At 42.5% G+C, this 25,246-nt stretch overlaps 1 protein-coding gene across 1 annotated transcript in view; it reads left to right on the plus strand.

The window, feature by feature from the left end:
- The first annotated feature begins 727 nt into the window (after window positions 1–727).
- Window positions 728–25,246, plus strand: part of ITIH5 (inter-alpha-trypsin inhibitor heavy chain 5) — a 72,452-nt gene continuing 47,933 nt past the window's right edge. Inside the window, exons 1-4 of the mRNA XM_044227904.1 lie at window positions 728–848; window positions 9,462–9,506; window positions 22,510–22,673; window positions 23,637–23,738. Coding sequence (XP_044083839.1) covers window positions 759–848; window positions 9,462–9,506; window positions 22,510–22,673; window positions 23,637–23,738 — 401 coding nt within the window. The 5' untranslated portion in view covers window positions 728–758. The remainder of the gene's footprint in view (window positions 849–9,461; window positions 9,507–22,509; window positions 22,674–23,636; window positions 23,739–25,246) is intronic.

Here is a 25,246-nt window from a genome sequence, read left to right on the forward strand (position 1 = left end):
TTCTAGCCTCTCCTTTTCTGCCCCCTTCGGCCAGAACTGCATAAAAGGGGACAACATTGCTGACACTTTCTGCAGTAGACTAGTAATTTGCGTCCCTTGATTTGGCTTCTAAGCATGAAGGCAGGATGCCAGGAGGCATGTGCTGCTCTCTGGGCAGAAGTAAGCAGGTCTCGTGTTGGCTTTATGCTAGCAGGTGAGGGCAGGTGGTATATAGAGTGGGTCGGGGTTGTATAGAATGGATGGGGGGTGTTGGTATGTGTATACAGCAGGGAAGGGGTAGTATTTATAGCAGGTGAGGGGAATATGGTGGCATACACAGCAGGTGTGTTGGGGGGGGCGGTATATAGAGCAGGTCGGGGGGGTGGGCTGTGTACTGAGGGTCAGGCCGGCTTCTCCCGTATCCTCCTGCTGCAGGAATTTAAGCCAGTCCCGTAGAAAGCATTTCACACCTTGCAGGAGAGAAAGATTTGGGGTCCGGTGGCAGGTGTCCCAAGCCCTGAAGGTGGCTGCACAAGGCAGAGCTGAAGGGCGGGCCGCGGAGGAGAGCCCGTGGCGAGCGGGGGCAGCCTCTCTCTGGGGCAGTAGGGACTCGACTGGGACCCGACTGGGACCTGGGTCGACGCGGGGCGGGCCGGGGGCGGGGCGCGCGGGGGGCGGGGCCCGGAGGGCGGCGGGGCGGAGCACGTCTGCAGCCGCGGAGCTGTCCCCCGCGCGCGTCCCGCCTGGTCCCAGTGCACCGCCGCGCTCTCGCCCCCGCCATGCTCCTGCTGCTGGGGCTGTGCCTGGGGCTGCCGCTCTGCGCGGGGTCTCCGCAAGACGCGCGGACCCGGGATGACACTTCGGACCGAGTAAGTAGAAGTGGGAGGACCTAGAGATGGCCCCGGGCGCGGGCTGCCACCCCTTCCCGCCGCGTTCTTCGGGCGCGTGGCTGTTGGACAGACTGCCTTGAATGGCTCCAGGACGCAGGGAAGGGAGCGATCACCCCCACCTCCCGTCATATCGTCACCGCTTCTCTCCATTCCCCAACCTTCTGCTCGCAAGCGTCCCCATCTGTTGGTCACTCTTGGAGAGAGTTTGGATGAACTTTCCGCAGAATCGTTCCTGGGATTTGAAAGCCCCGAAGAACCAAATCTTGGTTCCTGTTGTGGATGGTGTCAGTTTTGAGAGCGAGCCCTAGCTAGCTACAGTTTCTCCTTTGAGATGCACGCATGGGGTGGGGTGGTGTTGCTGTTGTTCCTAGCAGTTCAGAGAAAAACACCATCTAGAAGTTGCAGACTCTCCTCCACTTTCCCCTTCTGAAAACCAGGGGGACTTGACTTTCCCATCAGGCTCTTAACAGTGGGTTAGCAGTTCAAAGGTGGCCTGATGGTCCGGGAGGACCAAAAACCCAGTGCGCACTTACCGGAGTTAGCAGCCTGTGCATCTGCCGGAGTTTGTCCTGTGCATCTGCCGGAGTTTGTGTTCTGAAGGGCTCAGCTCACAGGTGGATAAATGAGCAAGTATGAGATCTGGAACGGAAAAGCTTTTTGAAAAATATAAAACGAACTGACCAAAATATCAATGGTGGGGGGCGGCTGTACCCCAGTTAAAGTAGGCATCTCCTGGTACTCTTTCCACACGCATCATAGAATCGTTTAGCTTAAAGCATATTTCAGATGATGGGAACAAGGGATAAGTAGGCGTACTTTTCCTCCCCTTTCTCCAGCAGCTCGCTTTGAGGAGCACATCTGGAAGATGGTTACTCTCTTGTTGACTCTGCACAGGGATGTGCTTTCTGCACAATGAAAGAAAGGGTCCTTCTCACATAGCGTCGTCAGGAGGAATAACCAGGACAGATTCAAGGAGGGTGAAAAGTAGAGAGGGGAAAGGGCCCGCTTTGGGTCCAGAAACTGTGGGAAATAATAGGGTTTTAAGGATTGAAGAGTTAACACTCCTAAAGCGCTTGGTACAGTGGCAGCACTTACGTTCGCTCTGGCCATCAGGCTTGGGCTGCTGAAGCACAGAGGGAAGGAATTTGGGGTAAAGAGCTTGAAAGTTTTGGGGGGGGCAGAGGGAGAAAAGTGTGGGAGGAACCGAAACAAGGATTCTGTTTATGAGCTAGGAGGAGGGATGAAAGCTCCAACATCTGCCAGTGCGAGTAAGCTTCACACTAAGCTTTTCCTGCATAGAATAACATGGCTTTGGCCCATTTTAGCGATTTCATGCTGCCTTCAAACCATAGCGCGATTTATGCGTCTTGAAAATGACTCAGACAAAAATTCCCAAGATATGAAGTTCTATGAAAATTTGCAAATTTTACCTTTTTATCTCTATTAAAAAAAGAAACAAAAAGCAACAACGTGTGTGTGTGTGTGTGAGAGAGAGAGAGAGAGAGAGAATGAATAATGTAGGATTTAAAAATACAGGCTCCAGAGTGTTCTTGTCGAGAACAAGCCCTCCTGGGTCCAAACCCTGGTCCTACACTCCCTGGAGAGTCACTTACTCTCTGTGAGTCTCTGTTCACTCATCTGTAGAATGGGGATGGTGAAATAACTCAGTTAAAAGAATCTTGAAGATTGAAACTTTGAACAGTATGTGGTGATGGCCTTAGTGCTGATTCTCCATAATTATGGTCTTCAGAATTATATGTAAACTTAATTTATAAATGTAAATGAGTATGTCAATTTCATGTAAATTTTAATGCCCATGAACATGCCTATTAGCTTGCATTGTCACTTACTTGTTGCTTACCTTCAATTGGCGGTATTACTAATAACACCTTAAATTCAAGTTCCTTTCTCCTCTCTGACCCTTCACCCCATTTGTAGACAATATTACCCATAGCAAGAGACTGCTCTCAGCAGTGGTCTTCAAACTTTGGTATGCAAAATGGTACTCAGGGAGCTCATCAAATACCCTGGGTGGCTCAGTAAGTTAAGCATCTGCCTTAGGCTCAGGTCATGATCCCAGGGTCCTGGGATTGAGCCCCATATGGAGCACTGCTCAGTGGGGAGCTTTCTTCTCCCTCTCCCTCTCCCTGCCGCTCTCCCCCCGGCCCCCACCTTGCTTGTGTTCTCTTTCCCTCTCTCTGTCAAGTGAATAAAATCTTAAAAAAAATACACAGACCCCATCAGATTAGATCCATTAGGTTTGGGGGGGGTGGCTGGGTGATTCTGAAATAGATGACCCAGTGACCACACATAGAATAATACTGCTTTAAAAGAATCTTTCAGGAAACTAATATTAAAAAGGAAGTCTCTTGTATAAAATCAGCCTGTCGCAGATTTATCTCTTTCCTAATTTCAGATTGATATTGTTTCCTTAAATTGGGATAGGGCTGTATACCTATTACTACAAACCGTTTTTAACTTACAGAATAGCGATAACCACTAATAGACTGAGTGTTCCTAAGTCCCGGAGAGTTCGCTAGCGGCTCTGTGTAACAATAGTGAGAAGCAATGGAGAATATGGTGGGAGCCGGGGGGAGCCACACTGCCCGGGTTCAAATCTGTGTCCCAGCACTGACTGTGTGTACCTGGGCAAGTAACTTAACCTCTCTGGGTCTCCGTTTCATTGTCTACAAGACAGAATTATTACTCTGATTGGCAGGGGTGGATCTAGGTTTTTAGAGGCAAGTCAACTTTACGTCATTGGTAGGGCCCTCTTTGAAGAAAAAGAATATCCAATTAGGACTACAAAATTTAGGTGCTAAAGTGAGCATGTATTTAGGACGATAAAGAGATCACAACACAGGCCACCTGTTTACAGTGTGACAGACACCACAGACATCAGCCGTTGTTGAGGGACAGTGCAAGGGAGGGATCCTGACGCTTACATTTTATTAGCTTCTAAGTAATAATAAAATAATAAATCCACTCTTGCTCTTACAGTTGCTGTGAAGATTTAGTGGGTTAATTCACGTGAAATACATGTATTCAGTAAGCACTAAAGTGATATTAGCTCTTTCCATTGTTTATGGACCGCTTGCTTAAATCTCTGTTGACCACCGCAAGGAGAGGCTCCGTGTGCTTCCTTCCCAGGAGAAGCACGGAAGCTCGCCCAGGGAGAGTGACACCAGAGTGACAGGTGCAGAACCTGGATTAGAACCCAGGTGTGCTGAATGCCAAGGCTGGGCTTTACAGACTCCTCCAAAGACCAAGCCACTTTTGTATTTATAACATAATAGAATTTGTTTCAACGTGCTTTTTATTTGCGGCTCCCGGCATACGGGTCGTGTTCAATATATGCCTGGGATACCGCATTGATGGTGGGGATACGTTTCTGATAACCTGAATTGAAAATTTCTGGAATTTTAGTTATTTTATAATCCCACTCAGAACCAGACCTCTGCATCTGGAAACACAAATCAAGAATCAAGAAAACAATTTGTTTTTGTTTTTGTTTTTGTTTTTGTTCTTGTTCTTAACTCTTTAAAAAGTGAAGTCACTAAAAGATTTTGTGAGCTCCAGACCACTCAGGACTGTCTCCTTTTATGGGCCTGGGTGTGATTGTTAAAAAGGAGCCATCCGATGAATGGGAAGGAGGATATTGTGGGAGACAGTCCAGAGATTTACTCACTCCCCAACCAGCCATCTCCTATTTCATTGAGTAGAAGGAGGAGGAAGGAGAGGGCGTATTGAGAACTGGGTCTATGATCTGTATGTGACTTCATTTTCCTACCCAGCAATCTCCCCCACACCTTGGATGCTCTGTTGAAAGCATTCTTGCCTTCTTGCTGTGAGGGTTCCTGTCAGAGACCCCAGCCGGCTCTCTGTAGCTAATGACTGGCTGGCTAGTTCCATTTAGGAAAATGGGATCATGGGAGGGAGACCTAAGCATTTTTGGGGGGCAGGGTTCCTAAATCTCCTCCTTATTTTCCTAGAGGCAAAGTCCACTTCCCTTGTTTTTCGCAGGTGAAGAAAGTGACTTGCCTAAATCCAGTTGCCTTTTTTTTTTTTTTTCCTTATAAACCTGCCTGGAAATTGTAGGGAATTGTAGCCCAAAAGTGAAGTTTCTTCTTCCATGGCTGAGGTTATGGATGCCCCAAATTGCAAATGGTCATTAGCTAAACATCCTGAGTCAGCATTACTCCAAAGGAATAAAACTTTTGTACGAGGCATGTCGAGTTACCCAAACAGGAATCTTCCCAGAGGACTTGTTCTCAGCCCAGGTGACAGGCAGTGACTGTTCCAACCCATGGCCCTAGATTCCATGTTAGGCCCTCTAGCAGATCTCGGAGGCCCTGGCTCCTGAGTTCCTGGCTCTTGGTTTCGAGATCAGAACACCCCCAGGGGAATGGGGGCCAACTGGTGGGTAGGTTCCCAGTACAGAGCCCTTTAGGAACTCATCACTTCTGTCCTAGATGGGGGTGTGGCTAAGGCTGGCCCAAACGCAGCATTCCTTGGATCTGTTATGGGACCCAGACATCTCTGTACAATCATCCTGGGTCATTACCGCATCCCTGCCAGGAGGGAATGTCTGTGTTCTGCATATTCTGAGTTTCTTTCACCCGGGTTAGAATTAGGTTTCACTCTTTTCCTCTTTCCCATGCTCTTTCCCATTTATGGACTTTTCTTCGCCAACCCTCTCCCTCCTGGTAGTGAATGCTGCTTAGTCCATACAAGTTGGAGAGGTGGTGGTAGGCCTCTGAAGCTATTTCTCAGCATAGTTTCTGTATTGAACCTGATGCTTTGTCAGTTTCTCCTGCCCCTCCCCTTTTTTAAAGATGTATTTTATTTATTTGACAGAGAGATCACAAGTAGGTAGAGAGGCAGGTAGAGAGAAGGGGGAAGCAGGATCCCTGCCCTGCAGAGAGCCCGACTCAGGGCTCAATCTCAGGACCCTGGGACCATGACCTGAATCAAAGGCAAAGGTTATAACCCACTGAGCCATACAGGCGCCCCTCTCCTACCCTTTCATCCCACTCCAGCAATGCCTGTGCCACTGGTTTAACCGTACCTCCAATGTAGAGCCTCTCACGGTTACTCAGGGGCATAGAGAACTCTCCTTTTTTCCATTTCCTTTGTAACTTATGAAAACTATCCTTTCTATTAAGTTTTCATGAGTACGTTTCTTTCTTTCAAGTCATATAGTATGGTCCTTGACATCAAGGATCATGGCTTACATTTCTCAGTTAAAATTGTGGCCTGGACATCTTCTGTTCCAATGCTGAAGAAATAAGCTCGGCTCAGTCGTAGAAAAGAACTTTATTTGGGCCCTCTCTGAAGTCTGTGATTTGGAGCCTCAAGCTCTCGACATTACTATTCACGGCGCCCTTGACAATGGACGGGAGTCAGTTCCATATCTGTCCTGAAACTCTACTCCCAAATTCTTGTGAGGCTTTGGGAAACATTCGAACAATAAAAAGGATCAGGAATTCCTAACTAAAACCAAAGATGACGACATTGGTGTCATTTCCAGTTCCAGTCCTAGCTGGCACCGGGAGACTCTCTGTACTGGGAAGCTTTGATTCTGGTTCAGTCTCTTTTAAACTTGGACTGAAGCATTGCCATAGCGATCCCCTGAGACATCAGATAGTCATCTCAAAAATGAAAAACCAACTTCTCTTGTTCTCCTTAAAGCTTGTTTATTTTCTTGGAAAAGCTATTTTACAGAGGAGGAAACTTCAAAGAAAATACTTGAGATCAATCGCAGATCTTAATACCTGAGAGAGGTTGGGCTTTCTTTCTGACTTTAGCTGTTAAGTGGTCCCCAGCCTATTCCACAATTTGAGGAAGGGAAAGGCCCGACGTGAATCAGCATAGCTGGCAAAGACCTTGCCCAGAATGCTTATTCTGGCTTTCTGTGGACAGTATCTCAGGCAGAACACCTCGTCTGAGAGAGAGAAACCAGTATCATCCTACTAATTGGTTCTCATTTGGACTCAGGGTGGCAGGTTTTAAATCTTGTACTCTCTTTCCTGTTCCATGTTCTATAGAATAGGGGGCTCTGTAATGGCTTATAATGATAGTTTACAATAGTATACATACCATAGTTTGTGTGTGTGTGTGTGTGTGTGTGTGTGTGTGTGTATTCCACCCTCCTGCCCAGGGGAGATCAAGGGAGGATAGAGATGAAAACAGTTACTGTTATGACTTTAGTTTACCAAATGGAGATATCTTTATTGTTTCCTTCTCTGTTGTGGAAGTAAAATGTGTTAATTATTGAAAAACTCAGATAATACGGGAAAGTTTCAAAAAAAATAATTCAGCCACCCAAAGGTGGCAGCCATTAACACTGTGGTGTACATTCTACACATACAAACACTTACGCTTACAAAAATTAGATCATATTAACTCTAAGGTTTTGTTACCAGATATAGTCACTTGAAATGTGTCATGGATATATTAATCAGGATAGGCTAGGTTATTCTGTGGTGACAAGGTCTTAAAAATCTCAGTTTCTTAAATACCACACATTGACTTCTTGCTTATACAACCGTCCATCTTGGGCTGATGGCTGTCACTTAGGAAGTTCGGCTTCATGAGCAGCTGTCATTTCACACGTTGCTAATTACTGTACCAGAAAGCTAAAACAGTTCTGTAGGATCATACATCCGTGGTGAAATCACTTGATCCAGGAGTGACGAATGCGGCTTACATTCCTAACTTACTGGCAGGGCTGGTTGCATGGCCATCTGCCTTCCCACAACGGGCCCAGGTAATGCAATACTTCTGGCAGACAGCCAGAAATAGTTGGTGGACAGCACTGAAGTCCAGTAAAGTGAATGTTTGTTGATGCCAGTAAATATAGATAACATTCTTTTTTTTTCTTTTTAAAGATTTATTTATTTATTTGAGGGAGAGAGAGCATGAGCAGGAGGGGCAGAGGGAGAGGGAGAGAGAATCCTAAGCAGACTCCCAACTGAGTGGGGAGCCTGATGCGGGGCTCGATCCCACAACCATGGGATAATGACCTGAGCCAAAATCAAGAGCCTTATGCTTAACTAACTGCGCCACCCAGGTGCCCCACACATCATTATTTTCTATAGCCATGTAATTAGTCCATGTATCATAATATACTGATTATACTGAATAATATACTGAACCAAACCTCTTTTTAAAGATATTTTAGGCTATTTCTAATCATTAACAATTGTTTTAAAAGTTCAAAAAATTTTCTTATTTTTTCCCTCTTACAGTACTCTTCTGTAAGTAGAATTTCTAAATTAAAAGGCATGCATACCGATGGGAATGGAAAAATGTTGCAGCCACTTTGGAAATCAGTTTGGCAATTTCTTAGAAAGTGAAACTTAAATTTACCATATGACCCAGATAATCTACTCCTGGATATCTATGTCCAACACAGAGACTTGCATGTGAATGTTTATATAAGTTTCACATTATTCATAATAGCCAAAAACTGGAAAAATCCTGAACATCACCTGGCAAATGGATAAACACAATATGTTATATCTGTACAATGAAGTATTATTTAGACACGAAAAGGAATGAAATACTGATAAATGCTACAACACGGACAAACTTGAAAAGGTTATGTTAAGTGAAAAAAGCCAGTTATAGAAGACTATATATCATGTGATTCCATTCTTGAAATGTCCAGAATGGGCATATCCACAGGGACAAAGTAGATTAGTGTTTGACAGGTGACAGGTAAAGGGTATGGGGTTTCATTTTGATCTAGTAAAAATGTTCTAAATTGATGGTGCTGATGGGTACACAACTCTGACTATACTAAACAACATTGTTGTGCACTTTAAGTGAATGATTATATTGTCTGTAAGTTACACAACCTTGAGCCGTTAAAAAAGAAAAGATCTGCATAAAGACCATATTTTTCAAGTTTTTGATCAACATTATCAAATTGGCCTCCAGAAAGGATGGTTTATTACTCAGCAATATTTGAACAGTGATTTTCTATGACTAATGTTCAACCACCAGCTAGGACTTCTACATTAGTCCAGAGTGGCTGATCCCTTAATATAAGCTTTTTAAAATAAGGATTTTTATCACCTTCCCATAGCCCTCCTCCCCATGTGGGAAAGTAAAGTTTACATAACCAGAAAAAACACAGTGAGAAAATTCAAGGTAAGTTCAGTTTTGCTTGCAGAGTTTCCAAACGTTTTGAGTTGAATAACCGAGCCCCTCAGAGTAGAACTGAATACATTTACTCACTGTAAGAGACACAATGGCAAAGAGCTTCAAGGCAGAAATAGAATAAGATGAAGTACAGATATTATGATGAATTCTTTGCTCTCGTCATTTCGTGCTCCTCTGACAGGTGGAAGAACATGCAGGTTCTTCCTGCGTGAGGTAGCGCCATCATGGTCATGGTCGAAGCAGTTAACCAGGGCGGAGGGGGGTGGGTTCCACTGCCAGGCCCACTGCTCCTTCATCAAAAGTCCAATCTGCTTTTCAGGGTGGACCATCTCTTCTGTGAATTTGAATTGATTTTAACCCCTTCGTGTAATGCATTTCACAATGACCTCCCAATCCTATTTCATGACTCTTTTCTCCTTGTAGGTTGGACTCAGGGTGCCACGGCAAGCCCGACTGTTGCAAAGGCTGGTATGTATGTTCCCGGGACAGCTTCCGTGTCTGCGCCCTCACTACTCTATATTTTGAACCAGGCCCTACCGTCGCTTGCGGCTCCTCCAAAGCTTGCAAAGCTGCTCACAGAAGAATACTGACATTAAACAGCATAGCTTTTATAAGGCTTGCTTGAACTGGATTTTCTTTCTGGAAAGAGACCTGATTGTTTCAGTAGGGCTCTAAGGACAAAGGATGGAGTTTCAGAGCCTTTCCAAAAAATGAAAAAGCTTAAATAACCTGTACTTTTTATGGCATTCTTACATGAGAAATAAAGGCTTTGTAGTGAAGTAAACAACTGAAGTAAGCAAAGAATTCACGTTGGTCGTCTACAGCTCCATGGAATGGAGTTGGGCAAGGCTCTCGGTGTGTGTTGGAGGCTATCAGATTGGAATTTGGGCGTGCGTTCAGGAAGTTGAAGAGCTTATTTGACCCAGTCTCCGTTCTTCCTTACCCCTGTGTATGCAGAGTTGGATCAGAATGTGGGAACACGCCTTCGGGCCTGGGATGTGGATTTGGCAGCAGTTCTCAGGGGCTAGGCATCCCTCCGGGGCCTCTCTACACCTGGGCAGTGTCTGAGTCGGTTCTAGCTTTACCATGACCCTTGTCACAATCAGTACTGTCTTTGTCGGGCTGCGAAGTTGTATTCTTGTTAGTCCCTGCTTGGTTCTCCCTCCTCCGTTCTTCTCCTGGCCCTCCCAGGTTTGTTAATCTCATAATCATTCTTCGGTGTTTGTCTCCACGTTCACATAATCACAGACAGCCATAGACAAACATAAACATGTCAAGAATTGCCAAGAATCTGGACTTCCCCCAACTTGCAAGCCAAGGAGAGGGTTTGTTGCCATTGCCTGGATGCCAGCAGAGCACAGGAGACTCCTGGGTCGAGACAGAGGGTGATCGCTGCTCACAGAATAGCCGGGCGGGAGAGCCAGTGTTTGTATCATTCCTGGGACCTGATGGGCATGTTCTCTTCATCATTCTAGATAGTAAACCAGCTTCCCCTTTGCTCTGGAGGGAGATCCCACCTCTTCCAGAGCTGTTCAGTATTCAAACATCCTTGAAAAGACAATTCAGAACAAAGGTAGTTAGAGCCTCTGCTCAAAAAAGTGTGCAGAATTAGCAGGGACTCCTGGACAATAGTCTTCCAGAAAGAACTGTACACGTTTTCTCTCGTTCATGCATGCCTTCATCCCAGATGATACTTTTTTGAATGCTTACTATCTCCCCTGCACCACTGTAGGCACTGGGAAGACAGTAATGAACAAGACAGACCAAAGACCCTGTCTTTCATAGACCTTGAATTCTGAAGTGGGGCAGAAATAGACAAAAAAGACAAAGTGAATAAATAAATTGTAAGTGTCTTAGTAACAGAGAAGATGACGGTGCCACTGAGAAAAAGAACATGCCAGAAGATGGCAGAAACAGAGACATTCACATGTATGAGATTTCTGATCATCGCTGCCAAACGGTGGGATCATACAATGACAGCTGAGGCTGGCCGAGGGTTTGCTGTGTGCCTGGCATTGTTCTAAGTGTGCCCGTGTCATACTCAGTCACTTCTGTACCGTTCTTTGAGGTGTTAGAAATGAGAAGGCAGAGGCCCGGAGGGATTGACTAACTCACCCAAGACTACACATTTGCGAAGAGGTGCAGAACCAGGATGTGAGTCCCTCATCCGGCTTCTGTGGGTGCTCGTAACACACACACTGCCTTGGCAAGGACAGATCTTTTGGTCCATTTCTTACTATTTTCAATCAATCTTATGTCACTTGGCCTAACTGTATCCATTCTTTCAGGTGGGGAAAAACATTCTCCGTAGTTGGCGCACCATCATTTGTTAAGCATTCGGCTTGGACGAGCTTTCGATTTGTCTTCAGTTTTCTGACCCCTGTAAAAAATGCTGCAGGAGGGGTTTTTTGTTGTTGTTATTTATTCTGTTATGTGGGTGCTTTTTAGTCTATGACCCAGATTTTCAATAGAAAGATTGCTGGATCAGAGGTGCATGGGCATTTTACATTTTGATAGCTGTCAGACTGCTCTTGAGTACTACTGCTCTTAATTCTGTCTTTATTAATTTCACTTCTATGAGCCATGATAAATATGCACATTTCTGCCACCAAACATATAATCACTCTTTTTGGCTTGTCAGTCTCTTAGCTAGAAAGTGTTGTCTCATTGTTCCTTTACTGACATTTGCCTGACTACTTAGGAATTTAGACTTTTTCTTCCTATACATTTTTGGCCATTTATAGTGGTTCTTCTGTGAATTATGTGTGTATGTTTGTGTGTGTGTGTGTGTCTTGTACCCATCTTTCTATTATGTCTTTAATCCCCCAGTGGTCAGTATGTTAGAGATCTTTGTATGGAGAGCTACTGTCTTCTGAATTGGAAGAATCCCTCCCACCAATGTCTCATTTGTTGATTAACGTTGTTTACGGTATGTTTTCATGTAGAAGTTTTAAGTTCCTTAGTAATAAATGAGTTCATCTTTTCTTTCTAGCCTTTGAGATTTTGTTTTTGGTTTCAAAGATTTTCTTGACCCTTAGAATATTTATATAATTTTTATAATTTATATATTTTATTATAATGTATATATAATTTAATTTGAATTATAATTTTATTATAATTTATATGGTATATATTACATATAACATATAGTATAATTTATATGTAATTTATATATAATTATATATTTATAGAAGTATACAATTATATGATTTATATAATCACTTAGATTTTCTCAGACATCTCTAAGATTTTTAAAAGTCTTACTTTCACATGCATTACACTTCTTTACCATGAACCTTGTTTATACATCCAGCTGGTACAACAATGAGCTTCCCAGCAGTAGACCTGATGCATCCTTCCCTTTTGCACATGTCTTTGGTGCCTCCACATTATGTATACGATAGACTCCAAGGACATGTAAGGCCTTGTGTGATCTGACTGTGGTCAGCCTCTGTAGCTTCAGTTTATCCTGGGAATCTCCTTATGTTTTATGCTCTAGCTGTCCACACTAATTTGAAGGTCTCCAAATGTTCTCTGACTAATGAATAGAATGTGGATGGCAACAGCTGTTCCTCTCCTATCACTGCCAACTCATGAACCACGGGGATTGCTTGATTTTCTTTTGAATTAACTGGATACCCTTTTTATGACACTCTTTGGCAACACAGACACCAAGAAAATTTGTATTTTAAGAAGCAGGGGGTATCTTTGTATCTGAGTATCGTGGTCCTTAACAGAGAGTGACCTGGTTTTCACTGTCATCGCTTAACCTCTCAGGGGCAGGAGCAGGTCTTGGCATCTTCTTCATAGGAGGTGTTCTAAAATCTGTACTTGGAGTATGTTTTAAGCAGTTATGGTAAGACATGGAGACCTGGAACTGATCATCACAAAGGAGGAACTTTATACTCATAGGTGCCTAGGAACAGGAAGCACCATGCTGGTTTCTGGTTGTCCGGGATCTAGCTCTGGGGTGACTTGGGGAAAGGGGAACCTTGCCTTGGTGTCTGGGAAGTTCACCGAGGAGGCGGCTGGGAGTGTGGGCTCTGGACAGGTGGGCTCACACAGGAGGAGTTTGCTGTCTTTAGGGATTAGCTTGCCCTGGGAAGGACAGTCTCTTGAAGAGCAAGGCTCTAAACGCCAGAGCGACAAGAAGATAGAAAATGCAGTCAGCCCGCACGGTGCTGGGTGTTGTTACCTCACTGGGGCTACGTATGTGTCTGTCGCCTTGGTTGCGACTTCAGCCATCGTGGTTTCTCTCTTGTTTCTCTCTTGTTACGAGGTGTATAGAGTAGGGTTTCTTTCTCTATGTAAAGGTGAGGATTGCATTTTTTTCCTTTCCTCTGATCATAATGAAAGGTTGCCCAGCAGAATGTATTAGCACAAATGGAAATTCAGAGCTAATGCCACCCTCTGTCTACGAGGAAGTGAAATTGTGTCACCCGGATGGCAAACACAGTCCCTAGGGAGGTGCCTTGTCTGAAAGTGTTCTGCTTCATGCAGCAACAACATGGGCTGGGTTGCTTTTCTCAAAAATGAGAGACAAGCAGGTACAGTGAAGGTCTCTGGACCCAGGGTCCACCAACAGCCCAGTTCCAGCCTTCTCTGCTATAAAGTGAGGGGATGCTGAGTTACGAGGTTTCTAAGGGTCTCTGCCATCTCCAAAGTGATTTCTTCTAATGGTCACTAGAGAACCGTTAGACCAGAATAAGACAACAAAAGGTTAATCTTCTGGGAAAAGTCCTGGTTCTGACCAAACATTGCTCAGTTAATTTCCAGATGGCATCTTGGGTAATTCAGGACATCCTCTGGGTGGCTTGATGTTAAGTGACTCGCATGAGTCACACAGAAGGCTTTGGTCCCTTGAGCAGCTAATTAAAACACTCCCTGCCTCAAACTGCTTTTCCATCTGTTGAGCCTTTGTAGGAAAAATAATGAAGAAACTGTTTTGTCACAGGAAGACTTGATTTTGCCTCCGATTTTCCAGTTGACATCCCCAAATGAAATAATGAGTTAACTATAAATATGGAAAGCATGTTGGATTTTTAAGAACTGTGCATTGGGAAAAACTGAAGCAACTATTTTATATCCTTGTTTTTATGACATTTTCATGAATCTCTGCCTTTCCAGGTTCTGTCCCTGGCTTGGGCATGTCGGTTTCCTGACAGTCTTGTGTACCTGTCCAGTGTTCTCACAATGCACCCGTCTTTCTAATTAAACTGTTCGATTCTTTGTTCCAGGAATGTGCTAAGTAAGACTCCTTCCTGCTTCTATGCCTTTTGTGTTTTTAGAATGTTCTTTTTGTACTCCTTCACCACAAACAAATTCTATGTCTATTTTAAAACCTTTTCTTACTTTTACAGACCTCACTGATTTCTCTTTCTTCTGAATTCTGGAAGGTCTTCCAGTCAGTGAGTGAATATGTACATCTCTCTGTATCTTCCCATGTTGCTTTCTATTTTTTGCCCTTTCTTCCCATGGTGATCATAAGTGCCTCGAGAGAAGGATCCACAGGTCATATTCCCAGTCCTTCATGGGATTTAATCTAGAGTAGTGGTTAATAAATTCGAGTTAATTACCATTTCTGTTGGGAGAATGTGTATTTTTCTTTCATTGTTCAAGATTTTAAAATTCAATTCCATAAATGGTTTCGAGTTTTACTCTATGCTGACAGCCATGGGCAAAAAATAAATAAATAAAAGGTATAATTCTTGGCCCCTGCTCTTGTGTACGGTCTCAGAGGGGCAGGGGCGAGGGATGAGCAACTTGGGTGTGGGGTAGCTGTGCACATAAGTGGCTTTAGTAGCTTCTAGGCTGAGAGCGCTATCCAGTAGGGCAAGGGCTACAAGGCTTAAGGAACAGTGGGGACTCCTGTGGGAAAACAGTAACTGGGCAGAAGCAATAAAACCCAAATAGTTTCTTGAAACTTTTCTCAGTCTGTCTCTTGGGCCCATAAACTATGTGTCCTATTTTTGATGTAATACTGTGGAAAATTTCAACCATATCCATACTCTTAATTTGAGGCCAAAAAAATTACCATAATGGTTCATCTTAGTGTTTTTGTCAGGTGTCTTCTAATTTCGCATTTTAATTTTAAGTTTAATGAAATGATAATTGACAGTTATGTCATGAGGAAAGACAAGTCAGCATGATGTCACAAAGTGATGATTCTTCACCACTCTTGATTCTTCACCAAGTGAAGAAAATTCCAAGTTGTTGTCAGAACAGGGTTGGGCAAGGATCATCTACTGACAGAGCTAGATTTCATTTGGAGTGGCAGGCAGGTGGAGTTGTGCCCTGTGCTCCTCTGAGCTGGGGACTTGCTAAGTTCTTTTCCCAACTGTCACTCTACCTTTATGTAAAGGAAGAAAGCAGTAGGTCACTGTGGCCCAGAGTCAAAGATTCAATGAATTCAACTCCACCTCTCAGTGGCAAGAAAAGCAAAGAATTTGTGGTCATCAAAAAAATTTTGATCCATTTTTTCGTGATTGTATTAAAATACACACAACATAAAAGTTACCTTTTAGGGGCACCTGGGTGGCTCAGTGGGTTAAGCCGCTGCCTTCAGCTCAGGTCATGATCTCAGGGTCCTGGGATCGAGTCCCGCATCGGGCTCTCTGCTCGGCGGGGAGCCTGCTTCCTCCTCTCTCTCTGTGCCTGCCTCTCTGCCTACTTGTGATCTCTGTCTGTCAAATAAATAAATAAAATCTTTTAAAAAAAAAAAGTTACCTTTTAAACCACTGTAAAGTGTCCTGTGTAGCGGTATTAAGTACATTCACACCGAATACAAACATCACCACCATCCATCTCCAGAACTGTCTTCATTTTGCAAAATGGAAACTCTGTACCCATTAAACACTAATCGCCCATTCCTCCTACTCCCAGCCCCTGTCAACCACCATTCTCCTTTCTGTGTCAATGAATTTGATTACCTGATAGCTATTTCATAAAATTGGAGCCGTATAGTATTTGTCCTTTGGTGACTGATTTATTTCACTTAGCTTAATGTCTTCAAAATTCACCCATGTTGGGGCACCTGAGTGGCTCAGTCAGTTAAGCATCTGACTCTTGGTCTCAGCTCAGGTCATGATCTACTGGTTGTGCGATCAAGCCCTGCGCTGGGCTCTGCAGTCAGTGCAGAGTCTGCTTGAGATTCTCTCTCTCTCCCTCTCTTTCTGCCCTCCCCCTACTTGTGCTCTCTAAAATAAATTAAATAAATAAATAAATAAATAAAATAAATCTTTTAAAAATTCATCCATGTTGTAACATGTGTCAGAATTTCCTTCCTGTTTTTGAGCAATATTCCATTATACTTATAAGCCACGTTTTGTTTATCCCTCCATCTGTCAATGGACATGGTTGCTTCTGTATTTTGGCTACTGTGAATAATGCTGCTCTGGACATAGGTGTATAGATTGAGACCACTTTTAATCTAGTAGAACAGAGGACATCGATGAGCAGAATAGGATTGGGATAAGGAAAAAAAATCTAGTAAAAACAGTGAAAATGACTGCTCACTCTCAGCCATCATGTCATGAGGTAGTTGGGATTGGCAGGTGTGAGGGGCTGGGAGCATAGGACGTGGGTCTGGTCTAGAGTGGCAGCCATTATTAATTAGTGCCAGCAGCTCATGGTCACGAGGGAATGGGCATCCGGAGTTGCCTCCACTATCCGTTCCAAGACAAATGGCCATTATGGACTTTCATGTGAATTTTCCAACTTTTAAATGTTGTCCCCTAGATGAAAAATTTTAAAAGATTGTGCAAGTCATTTGCAAATATCTTCTCCCATTCTGTCAGTTGTCTTTTGGTTTTGTTAACTGTTTCCTTTGCTGTGCAAAAGCTTTTGATTTTGATGAAATCCCAAAAGTTCATTTTTGCCCTTGCTTCCCTTGCCTTTGGCGATGTTCCTAGGAAGATATTGCTGCGGCTGAGGTCAAAGAGGTTGCTGCCTGTGTTCTCCTCAAGGATTTTGATGGATTCCTTTCTCACATTGAGGTCCTTAATCCATTTTGAATCTATTTTTGTGTGTGGTGTAAGGAAATGGTCCAATTTCATTTTTCTGCACGTGGCTGTCCAATTTTCCCAACACCATTTGTTGAAGAGGCTGTCTTTTTTCCATTGGACATTCTTTCCTGCTTTGTCGAAGATTAGTTGACCATAGAGTTGAGGGTCTATTTCTGGGCTCTCTATTCTGTTTCATTGGTCTATGTGTCTGTTTTTGTGCCAGTACCATGCTGTCTTGATGATGACAGCTTTGTAATAAAGCTTGAAGTCCGGAATTGTGATGCCACCAACTTTGGCTTTGTTTTTCAATATCCCTTTGGCTATTCGAGTTCTTTTCTGGTTCCATATAAATTTTAAAATTATTTGTTCCATTTCTTTGAAAAAGATGGATGGTACTTTAATAGGAATTGCATTAAATGTGTAGATTGCTTTAGGTAGCATAGACATTTTCACAATATTTATTCTTCCAATCCAGGAGCATGGAACATTTTTCCATTTCTTTGTGTCTTCCTCAATTTCTTTCATGAGTACTTTATAGTTTTCTGAGTATAGATTCTTAGCCTCTTTGGTTAGGTTTATTCCTAGGTATCTTATGGTTTGGGGTGCAATTGTAAATGGGATTGACTCCTTAATTTCTCTTTCTTCTGTCTTGTTGTTGGTGTAGAGAAATGCAACTGATTTCTGTGCATTGATCTTATATCCTGACACTTTACTGAATTCCTGTATAAGTTCTAGCAGTTTTGGAGTGGAGTCTTTTGGGTTTTCCACATAGAGTATCATATCATCTGCGAAGAGTGATAATTTGACTTCTTCTTTGCCGATTTGGATGCCTTTAATTTCCTTTTGTTGTCTGATTGCTGAGGCTAGGACTTCTAGTACTATGTTGAAAAGTCAAATAAAAATGTCTGCGGTCTCTATAATTTGAGATTTCCTCCTAAAATATACCAATCAGTAAAGCAATGTAAATGATACCAGGGTTTTATCTGTTTAAATTGTGCAGGGATCAGCAAACTTTTACTTAAAGGGGTAGATAGTAAGTACTTCAAGCTTTGCAAGGCTGTATAGCCCGTCACAATTACAAAATTACTCAAATGCTCTATTTTGTAGCATGGAAGTCGCCACAGACAATATGCAGATGAATGAGTGTAAATGAATTATGTTCTAGTAAAACTTTATTTACAAAATCCTTTGGCTAGTTTGTCAACCCCTGGTGTAGCTGAATCAGAGGGCAGAGGCAAACAATCAGGAAAAATAATTATAAACTTTGATGGATGATAGGGGACTGGTTAATTAAAATATAGAGCATCTATAAAAAGAAAGTACTGTCCATTTAGTAAAAAGAAGAATGAGAGGGATTTGTTTGTACAGTGGCAGATTGCATTTTTCAAAGATAGTGGCACTTTGATATTCCACTCCTCCCATTGAGGTAGGGTCTGGACCCTCTGCCTTTGAAATCGAATGTACTTTTGTGACTCTCCTGCCCAGGAGAGTATGGTGGAAAAGATGCCATGTGACTTTCAAGGTTAGGGCATAAAAGGGGATAGAGCTTCCACCTCCATGTTGGGAAATGTGCACACATGAAGCCTCTAGCCTCCAGTCATCAGTCAGACTAATGTGTGAGGTAGTCCATGCTGTGAGTTCGCCTGACCTTGACCATGTGGAAGGACCATGTAGAAGGGTCCTGGGACAACAAGAGATAGAGAAATGTCAGCCAGCGTTGAGATGCCTCAGCAGCTCCCTCTTCCAGCTCAGCCACCTTCTGACTGCACACCCCCTCCCAAGCCAAGTCTTTCTAGAATTCCTGACCACAGAAGCCACAAGAGAAAATGCCATGATTGCTGTTGTTAAAGCACTAAGTTTTAGAGTGGTTATGCAGCATGAGGTGATTGGAATGTGCACAGATACCAAAGGATGACGCACTGTATCATTAGATGAAATTAGAGCAAATCAACACAGCACGTATTTATGGGAGGATAATACCAAAACCTGTTAGTTTAAGTATTGCCTCTGGGGAACAGAACTGTCGATCTAGGGCAGGAGGGAGACCATTGTGTTTCCTTTTGTTTTCGTGTAATTTGAAGTTTTTACCATGTGCATATGTTACTTGATATTTTTTAAAAATTGGCTTACATTTTAAATAAAATGGTGGATGGTAATTACAATTTTCTCAGTTCAAGAGATTTTTCTTTCTTTCTTTTCTTTTTTTTTTTTTTAGCATTGGCTCCTTTTTACCCAGTGCATCTATAGAAATTAGAGTTTTGTGCTGTGGTATTGAAACCCTTCATAAATTCACATATTTAAGAACAAAAGGATATTGGAAATAAAAGAATATGTTGAAACATGGATAATTTAGGAAGAAAACCTGCTTCCAGGGAAACATGAGTAAAAGTAAGACACTGAATCTCAATTTATGCTTTAATTTATCTCAAGGTTCCATTTGGGAAAGATGAGGAGACACAAATTTTAATTTAAAAATCCCCAGTGGGTTATTTTGCTCTTAAGGTCATTATCTTTACCACCTTCCCCAACCTTATCTTCATTGTCTTTACTGGAGTGTGTGTGTGTGTGTGTGTGTGTGTGTGTTTAAAAAATCTATATATGTTAAAGGTTTATTTATTTATATTAGAGAAAGCTTGAGCATGTGCCCAAGTAGGGGGTGTGGCAGAGGGAGAGAGAGAGAATCTTAAATAGGCTCCAAGCTCAAAACAGAGCCTGATGAGGGGCTCTATCCCACAAATTGGACTTAGGTCATGACCTGAGCTGAAATCAAGAGTCAGACGCTTAACCAACTGAGCTACCCAGGCACCCTGAAATGTGGTATATATATTTTTAATGAGATCATTTAACAGAATGAGATCATTTAACAGAAGACTTTGGTTAATCCACGTCTAGAATCTCTTTTTAATCTCTTTAATCTTTTTAATCTGAGTCACTTCTGGAGAGACAGATATTGTCCCAAGGAGACTAGATTTCTGTGGAGACTATTTACAATCAATTTCTAAATTCCAGAATAGTTTCCTAAAAGCCCATTTCATTCCTTACTTTAGGCTTTACCTTAGATTCTTGGATCTAAAGGCAGACATAATTGTATTGATTTATTCAAGCCCTCTTAACTTAGAGATGAGGAAATATGAAGAGGGCCACCTCCTTATGTTACTTTAAAACAGTGGTTCTCAGAGTTGAGCATCAGGATCCCTTATTAAAATACAGATTTCTGGCCCCACTCCCTGCGTTTCTCATTCTGCAAGTCTGGGATGGAGTTTGAAATTCTGCATTTTTAACAGATTTCCAGGTGATGCCCATGTTGCCAGTCTTGGGACCACTCTTGAGAACCACTGCTTTGATGCAATTCCTTCTCAGACCAAATTGGAGAACCTCTTTTCCTCTCGCAGGTGAAGAAATCTTTCAAATATGTTTAGATTTTTTTTTGTCCTACTTGATCACCACTTTACGGAAACTTTGTGCTTGTCTTTTTCCAACTTTCCAAGAAAGATACACATTCTCTTAGCATTTTTCCTGAGCCTGTTGCCATTTGTTTTTATCCTTTCGAGTCACCAAGACCAAAAGTTCAGCCACAAAGATGAATAATCCCTTGACCTCTGTGTCCGGTGCTGGCCCATTCTGGCCTTGCTCTGTGCAGTTTCCCATCTTGAGTCTGTTCACGTGTGTTCTCAGATGTGCTTTGTACTGAAGGAGACTCAACCCTACCTCTCTAACATGTTGTGTAAAGTATCTTTCCAGTCTCAGTGGTTTGCTGTGAAAGGTACAGTTTGACTTCAACATTTAAATATGTTTAAAAAGAACGACACACTGTGAAACTCTTAGAATGAGGTGTTAGAGTCCCTCTGGGTGTCACAGAAGCAATATGCCTTGATACCAGCAGGGCATCATCTTATATTTATTTTGAAGACTAGCTTAGGGCTGGAAAGAAATTCAGAGAGCAGATGCAAGTCAAGAGAAACGTTGACTAGGTAGGTCACGTCCCGTAGGGAAAGTGGAATCCTATTGGAGTAACGTGGCTCTCTTCAGCATTTATTGAGAGCCTGTGGAGTACTGAAGACTGTGCCGGGGTTTGAGGACCCAGAGATAGAAAGACGGATCCGCCGAGACAGCTAGCCCCATGGTAGTGAGTGTGGGCTCTGGGACAGGTGGGATCGAGTTCAATCTCTTCTCCATCACTGTTAATGGGCCAATATGTAAACTTGCAAGCTTGACTTCTTCTCATGTTTGAAATGGGAATAAAGAACATGTACCCTGAATGTGTGTCCAAGTCCATAAAGAGATAATGCCTCATCTTAATCTGCTTGGGCTGCCATAACAAAATACCATAGACATAAACAGCAGAAATTTATTTTCTCACTGTTCTGGAAACTGCAAAGTCCAAGATCAGTATCTGGCAGGGTTCATTTTCTGGTGCAGACTCTTCCTAGCTTTTATAGAAGGCCACATTCTCACTTGTGTGGCCTTTTCTCCGTGCCCTTGTGGAGAACGAGAGCAAGCTCTTTCGTGTCCCCTCTTGTGGGACACTCACCCCATCAGGAAGACCCTCGTGACCTCATCAAACCCTACTCAACCGCCAAAGGCCCATCCCCAAGTACCATCACATGGTGGGGGGCGGTTAGGCTTTACCACATGGTGTTGGGGGTGGGGGAGGACGAGGGTCACAAATGTTCAGTCTGTGCCTGTAACTTGTTCAGCAAGTTCTTGGAGTTAGAGAACTGCTTTGGTTGCTTTACTCATTAATGCTTCCTTCCTTCTTCAGCGTCTGCTTTCAGATGCCCTCGGATGGAGCGCTGTTGTGAAGGCTAGAAATACACTGAAAATTTTTAACCTGCTTTTAAATCTGCTCCATATAGCGACTGCTCTTGTCAGAGGCTTCGGGATACATTTAATTAGCATACACTTTCCTTTTTCTGGCTTCTAATACCCCAAATACTGTCTTGAGCTCAGTATCGATTCCCACTTTCCAATAATGTGATTGTGGTCTCCACGGGAAAGCTCTGGAATCTAGTTTCTCTAAGTGGGTATTGAATTTGATTTGGAAATAGGTGTGCCCTGATGTGTTCATCAATTTTATGATCCTGTAAATGTGATCTAAAATTTTATAACCGAAAAGCATTGCATACTTCACATACTTGACTTCTAAAATTCCAATACCTCATTAAACTACTTCAACAGTGTGTATTCTCTGTTAAGTAGGAAATCTTCACTGTGTCCCTTTGTTTAAGTTAAGTTAAAAGATATGCTTCTATCTCATGAGCTGGTTGTCCAACCATAGTTGGTTTATGAGTGGAGAGAGTGGTAAGGCGGAAAGCGAGAACAAGACAAAGAAGAAAAGAATCATATGCCAAAGGCTGCCAAGTTGAAGATGATCTCTCTGACGAAAACAGAGCTTCACCCCTACCCCAGAATGATTGATTTGCACTTTCACATGTCACTGAAAATACCGCGTGTTTTAATTCCAACAGAAAACCAAACCCTTGATGACGGAATTCTCAGTGAAGTCTACCATTATTTCTCGTTATGCCTTCACTACCGTGTCCTGTAGAATGCTGAATAGAGCTTCCGAGGACCAGGAAATTGAATTTCAGTTGCAGATTCCAGCCGCAGCTTTCATCACCAACTTCACTATGTAAGCGACACTCTGGTCAGAGACCCTGGAATGGCGATGTCAATGTGGGGTAGCCAGGGTGAGCCCGAGAGGACGTGAGCTCCACAGCCTTGGGGCGTGAGAATTTCTCCCAGCAGATGGCATGGAGCTCAGAAGGTTGACTCCCTCCTTCCCTCTCTCCTTCCTACTCTACCTACCTTCTTCCCTTTCTCTCTCCCTTTCATCCCTTCTTCCTTCTTCCTTCCTTTCCACAGTCTCTTCTTTGGTTCTGTTTCTGTCCTCTTCCCATCTTCCATTCCTCTTCTTTTCCTCTTTCTCTTCTTCCCTCCAACAAATGAGTGCCCGCTCTGAGCCAGGAGCTCTTCCAAGTGATCAGTAGATTTCTATGAAAAAGACAGTGTTGCTCAACTACAGAAATTGCAGTGGGGAAAAATAATAAGTAAGTAAACAAATCAATAGATGAGATAATTTCAGACTGTAGCGAGTGCTTAAAGATGGCAAGTAGCACCGAGAGGAGCTTGTCTAGACAGGGAGAAATCAGGGAGGTGGTTCAGAAGGGGCAGTGTTTACCTTGAGGTCTGAATGATGAGATAGCATGATCCATATGATATACAAAATAAACTATTTCTCCTTTTCTTCTGAACTAGGAGGTAAAGACATGTAAAGAAGGGTGGATTTGGGGGTTTCATTTTGGGTCTGGGCAAGATTCAAGCTGGTGAATCTTCATGGAGATTCGAACAGATCTGATGTCCTCCTGGAGAATCCCAGAGGCACCATGGGTCAAGCCGGACTATTTGGACCTGTTTTAAAATTGCCCTAGAATGAAATGAATGATTCAAGGGTAGTGCCTTGGCCTGGAATGCATTCTTTCTTGACATCCAAGAGTCACATAAAAATATTTTCTAGGGTTGTCATGGTTATGAGATCCACGTTTGAATTTGTCTTGGAACTGCAAGTTGGTAACAGCTGTCTCTTGTGTTTCAGGCTCATAGGAGACAAGGTGTATCAGGGAGAAATCACAGGGAGAGAAAAGAAAAATGGTGATAAGGTGAAAGAGAAAAGGAATAAAACATCAGAAGATAATGGGTAAGTGCCACCGAGTTAAGGAATTAAAATCCACTTGAGCAAAGGGCCTCATTTCTTACTCCTTTGCCAACTTTTCTTTTCTTTTCTTCCCTTCCTTCAAGGATTTATCTGCTTCTTATTACCAGAGAGTCGATAATTAAATATATACAGTTAACAATATAGCAGGAAAAGGTTTATAGTGAAAAGGAACATTTTATCACTCTGAATCCCCAGATCTCACTTCCTAGAAATATCCACTTCTAATATTTTCTGTAATTTCTTTTTGTAGCGACTTCCCTAACTCTAAAGCTTATGGTAGTCTCGTTTTTTAAAAAAATTTCTTGATAAACATCAGACATTATCTGTTGATTTTCTGCCAAGAAGGAAGAGGATTTAGCATACGTAGGACACTCCCTCCTTCCCTCCGCCTTCCACATTTTCACGTTCTTTTCTCTTCTTTCGTCAGTGTAAGCCGTGTTACACCATCTTAGACTAGACCTATCTTAAAATTTCCACTCCTTCACTGAAACCCTACGTTTCCTTTTCCATTTCCAGTACCCATCTTTTTCTACATGATCATTTACTTTTGCACTGTCAGAATTACCGATGTTTAAATTTTGATCTCTAATGTTGTATATTTTCTTTGTTTTGTCTATAACTTGAATCTAAACATTGATAAACCAATGACTAGTATTTGAGTTTTAATAATTACATGAAAGTCATTAACTGCAGAGCCACTTGGTATACTAAGATTCTATTTCCCTCTCTGTCAGCCCATTTGAAGTAAAGTGATCTGTTTCCTTTGAAGAAAAATGATTCTGTTATCCAGATAAGTTGGTGTGAACATGTGAACCTGTTTTTGTTCGTTAATAAAAGGATGTAGTTTTGAGAAAGTTTGTTATTTAAAATCATAGACTGTCAGAAACTTTGCTGTTGGAAATCTTATTAACAAGAATGGAATATCTCACTGTTGCCTGGAAGATGTGAGTCATGGGTTTACTTTGATACAAAAAGCAGCCAAGGTCTACAGCTTCAGATAAGGCATTGTTGGCCACAAAAGTTGACATTTATCTTAACTTTGTAGTTCCTAAGGACAGAACCTTGACTTTGTTTCTCAGTCCAGGGTGATACTAACCACTTTATACACAGCCCTGTTTTGTTTTGAGCCTCCAATCATTGCTTCATTTAACTTTATCTGCACTCCATTTTTCTCCCAATCCTATATACCTTTGTTTGGCCAGATTCTCTCTCCATGATGCGTTTGGTGTGTAATTTCCCTTACTGCAGCAGTTTATTGAAACCTAGCTTTGTTGGACGGCAGGTGGGTCCCAAGTGGTCTTTATCAGATGAGTCTTATGAGGATTATGTTTCATTACAATTCATAAGTCATTCATAATTATGCCACAGTTTAGTTTAGTTGGATCACAACATATGCATTTGTTTTTTCTGGACTTTTTAGTTATCTTTCTTTTTTCTAATGAGGTAAAACTTAATTTGTCAGGGCGCCTGGGTGGTTCAGTGGGTTAAGT

This window comes from Neovison vison, chromosome 12 (genome assembly GCF_020171115.1).
Source record: "Neovison vison isolate M4711 chromosome 12, ASM_NN_V1, whole genome shotgun sequence".
In the NCBI taxonomy this organism is placed as follows: domain Eukaryota; kingdom Metazoa; phylum Chordata; class Mammalia; order Carnivora; family Mustelidae; genus Neogale; species Neogale vison.